The sequence below is a fragment of the Trypanosoma cruzi genome, genomic scaffold, assembly GCF_000209065.1.
Source record: "Trypanosoma cruzi strain CL Brener 1047053517059 genomic scaffold, whole genome shotgun sequence".
Lineage (NCBI taxonomy): Eukaryota > Euglenozoa > Kinetoplastea > Trypanosomatida > Trypanosomatidae > Trypanosoma > Trypanosoma cruzi.
In genome coordinates, this window is record NW_001849469.1 from 49986 (window position 1) to 54388 (window position 4403).

At 54.3% G+C, this 4403-nt stretch overlaps 1 protein-coding gene across 1 annotated transcript, besides 2 other annotated features; it reads right to left on the reverse strand.

Annotated features, from left to right (window-relative positions):
- Positions 1 to 3842: a sequence feature (areas not merged during assembly with more than two copies in the genome that could not be assigned to a particular haplotype).
- On the reverse strand, positions 273 to 878 carry Tc00.1047053503741.40 (mucin TcMUCII, putative; the record flags this gene model as incomplete). Its single annotated transcript, XM_800695.1, has 1 exon — positions 273 to 878. One exon carries the CDS (start codon positions 876 to 878, stop codon positions 273 to 275), a length of 606 nt encoding a protein of 201 aa, XP_805788.1.
- Positions 3843 to 4403: part of a sequence feature (heterozygous, non-Esmeraldo-like haplotype) that runs on past the window's edge.

Consider the following 4403-nt stretch of genomic DNA (forward strand, 5'->3'; position numbering starts at 1 on the left):
CACAAGTTTAAAAAGCAATAAAAGCAATAATTAAAAAACAGAAATTAAAAAAGAAAAACAAACCCAGGGCTCCAGTGCGCATGCATATGAGTGTGTCCGCGATGCGTTCAACGTGACGGATGCGGGGCACAACGCGGAGCACACAGCACGGCAGCAGAAGCAAGTGAAGCAAAACAAGATCATTATTTCCTCTTATTTATACAGTGAACCACAACACACACGCACAAATCCCCGCGGTTGAGTGCTGGCACGCACAGCCCGCACACACCTCTTCAGCCCACAGCGGTGTACGCCAGCGCGGATGCGGCAAGCAGCAGCGGGGCACACACCCACGCAGAGCTGCTGAGGCTGCCGTCGATTTCGCGAAGACGTGACGGTGCGCGGGTGTTCGTCGTAGTTGGCGCCTCTGTAGTCGTAGTACTTGGTGCCTCTGGTGTAGTGGTCGAGGTCGTGGTTGGTGCCTGTGTTGTAGTCGTGGTGGTTGTAGTTGGTGGTTTTGTTGTAGTCGTCGTGGTGTTTGTCTGAGCAGAAGTTTCAGACTCCTTATTTTTTTGTTCTGCGGATGTTTCGCTGCGACTTTGTTGCTCTTGCGTACCCTCTGTCAGTGATTTATTTGGCTCGGTACTTTCTTTTGGTCCCAGACCTTCCTTACTGGTAGATCCTGGTCCCTCTCCGCCAACATTTCCCGGCTTTCCAACGGGCTCCAAACTTGACGACCCTAACTGACCGGCCGTCGTGGGTGTTGGCTCTGGTGGAGGGGGCGGTGGAGCGGGAGCGGCTTTAGGTCCATTCTCAGGCTCTGCCCCGCACACGGACGGGCAGCAGCAGCACAGGGCAAGCACCAACAGGGCGCACAGCAGACGGCACGTCATCATCATCGTGAGTGTGGTCGTTCAGTGGTGTGGAGCTGATCTGCACAGTGAGGGACATGGAGAGCAACAGGGGAGACGAGAGGTGCGGCAGACACACGCAGAGGGCACACCACATGAGGAGAGGGCAGCAGCCAGGCATGCACCGTACGCCGCACACCACGCACGACACACACTCCAATCCACGGCAACAGGCACACACACACACAGCCCTGCCGCAACAACAACACACAGATGGAGGAGGGAGAAGCAAACAGGAGCGGCACACAAGGCTCCACCGCATGTACATGCGGCGAGAGCGGTCCGTCGTGTCGGCACCCCGCACGGAGGGTGCGCACACACAAGAGAAGGTGCAGCGCACACAGCAGCACAAAAGCAAAGTAACAATTTAAAAAGGAGATCCCCGCACACCACGTGGACTGTTGGTCCACGGGAAGTGCAGCCACCACCGCAGCAGCAGCCGCACACGTAAAAACAAGCGCAAGGAATGGAATAATGCAAGCAACCATTTATTTGTGTTTTCGTTTGAATGTTGGCGGATGTGTGCATATGTTTTGTTCGTTTGGGTTTTTTTTTGTGTGTGCAAACCTCCATGCCTGGATCGTGTGTTGGGGTTCCTGCAGTGTGTACAATTATTTGTTTTCCCATCTTGTGAATGTTTCTTGTGTTGGTGCAGCCAATAATTCAATTTGTGTTGTTCCTGCCTTTCGCTGGTAAAGTGCTGCAATAGATGTTTGTGTTTCCCTTCGTTGCTGTGGCACCTGATTCCTCATCGTTTATTGTGGTGGTAATAAAAATATGTGAGTGGACTCCCACGCACCAGAACGCACCTTCGCTCCTATTTATTGGTGCATGGAAGGGCATGTCTGTTTGGTGGTGTCTCGACCATATATTTTGTGGGCGTACATTCCCCTGCAGGCTGAGGGCGGGATGACGCTCCGTCGCGGTGCACTTCCCTCGCATGCCGCCCACTCTGATTCATCATGCATCACCCCCTCACAGATTCCGTGGTGCCACACCGCTGGTATTATTGCAGCCGCCGTGACTCCGCATATTTCACGCATTTGATTGTGCCACAATACATCCGCCCGTGTGGCCGCCGCATCCAAACAGCGGTGCCCAACACCGTGAGCGGCAGTCCACATCCTTACATGTCCCAACGCAGTGGTGTTGGACTGTCAGCCAGGCGTCAGACAACAAGAGAGTCTTGTGCTGGCAGTACAACACACGGAGCTGCAGTGAATGACTCGGGCGGAGACGCATCCATTTGTCGCAAAGCAGTAAAAAGGAGTCGGGCAAAATAATGCCGGCAGCAATCACGACACCATATCCACAGCCAAAGCATGCGACGTGATGTGTGTTTCACTGGTGCTGTGAAATGCCTGCAGACGACGTCACTAGTGGAGGCACGCCATCCATGATCAGCGGACAGACAATAATCGGCATGGGAGGCCACAAGAGGCAGCAACAACGCCAGCAGCAGGAGCTGATCTCTCCCTCTCTCTCTGTTGCATCCAAGTGATTATTCCACCAGCCACAGCTCACTGTGCCATCGTGACACTCCATGCACGTCGTGGCTGTGTCAACACATCCTGTTCCCTGCAGCGCCTCAAAGATGCCTCACTCCGGCCACTAAGTGCATCGAAGTGGGCCGTGCCTGCGCTGCTCGTGAGGACCACAACGATGTGAGGGTCACCGAGTCGCAGCATGTTTGTTGTGACGTTGTTGCATGGCACCTGCACACACACACGCAGCGCCTGCATCCCTCCCTGTTGTGTCCGCTCTCTGCCGGAGTGGCCACACACACGGGCAGCAGCAAAATCACTTCACCCTCGACCATCCAAAATCAACACCGACATCCCTCGAGACGCAAAGATCTCAGTTGCCAGCACGGGCCTCCTGTCGCTCTGCCATCGACGCTGAAACACGGCACAGTGCACGCACTTATTTTCCTCTTGTGCAGTCAGCCGTTTGCTTCACACATTCTTCGACGGAATGACGTTCACAAAAGCACGCCACAAAAGCCACTGTGATCGCACAAGCTCTTGCGACGAGCGTCGGTGTGTGCATGCATCCGCTGCCCACACGTGCTGGCAGGCAGCCTGCAGCCGCTGCCCTCGTGCCAGTCCATCGGCTCCAGCACGGAAATGAGAAAACGGCCCATTCCCGATGCACTTATTCCCACCGGCAGCACCAACACGCTGGTCGCCAGCCGTCATTCCTCAGCACATCCAGGAATGCCGAAAATTGACGTGGAGCTGTCAGTCAGCAATGCCACAATCCCCGCACACATGTCGGCTCCACCAGAGAAGACACACAAGTCACAAACAACACCCTTCACATATCTCCCAAACATCATTCCGACACACCGCGACACGCCAAACAGAAGTATTCGTCACCCCAACGCACCTCCCCACACAATCACATAGTCCATGCACCACGCACGGCAGCGGCTCACACGCAGTCAAACAAAAGTTCCTCGGATCAGTGGCCTCCACGTGCTGCGGTGGGAAGTAAACAAAAGAGACGAGCGGCCAAACCCCAAAAGAGTGCCACGACTGGCCGCAACTCAACGGAACGCAGCCACACAAATGAATTCAGTCCTAATGCACTCAGCCTCCCACCTTCCCCACAAAAACTGCAAAGGATTGAAAACAAACGCACCGTCCAATAAACTCTTTGCGCAAAGCCAAAAGAAGCCGCAGTGCCTCCTGCTGCCCTCACAGTCCGTTGATGACGCCTGGATGCGGATGGTCACCCATCGGTACTTCCAAACGACGCCGCACACCCGCGACGCATCCTGCGCTCTGAGACATGCGGCCCTCACTATCACCAGAGACGCCCACGCACCGTCAGCACGCAACAAATCGTCAAGGAACGAAGGATAAGTCAGACTGACAGCAAGACACCCGCCGACAAGTCACATCGCAGGCATCATCACAAGCAGAACCAAAAGCAATGCAGGCCGCAGAGTAACGTGCATCAACTGACGCATGGCGTATGTAAAAGAAAAAAACTCAGTGGCGCTACAAGAATACAAGAGGCTGACACTCTCTCAGCAATAAAGGAACAGTATAATAATACACAAAAAGCAAACAATTTAGGCGTCCACCGTCAAAGCAAGCCACAAATCAAATAAAGGGCAATGAAATGGGTGCACTCAACCACACCACAAGTAAAACAACAAAAAAGAAAGCCGAAGCGTGGGACGACCAGCGCACACACTCTCATTACTCCCGTAAAGCAAAACACACACACAGAGGGAGAGAGAGAGAGGTCGCCCACTCAATGCAATAAAAACAAAACAGAAACAGTTACGGTGCTCCGCCCATGCAGCCAGGCAGGACGGCAGCGGTGCGTGTCGTGCAAAAGAGAGCACCAACGGGCCTGCATGGGTGTGCATGCATATATACAATGGACACATTATGTGTGTGCCTCGTGGGGTGAGGTGAGGGCGAGAGTCCATGCAAGGGGACACACACAGAGAGAGAAGGACGAGTGTGTGTGCGGGCGGTGCATGGCTCTCTCCCTCAC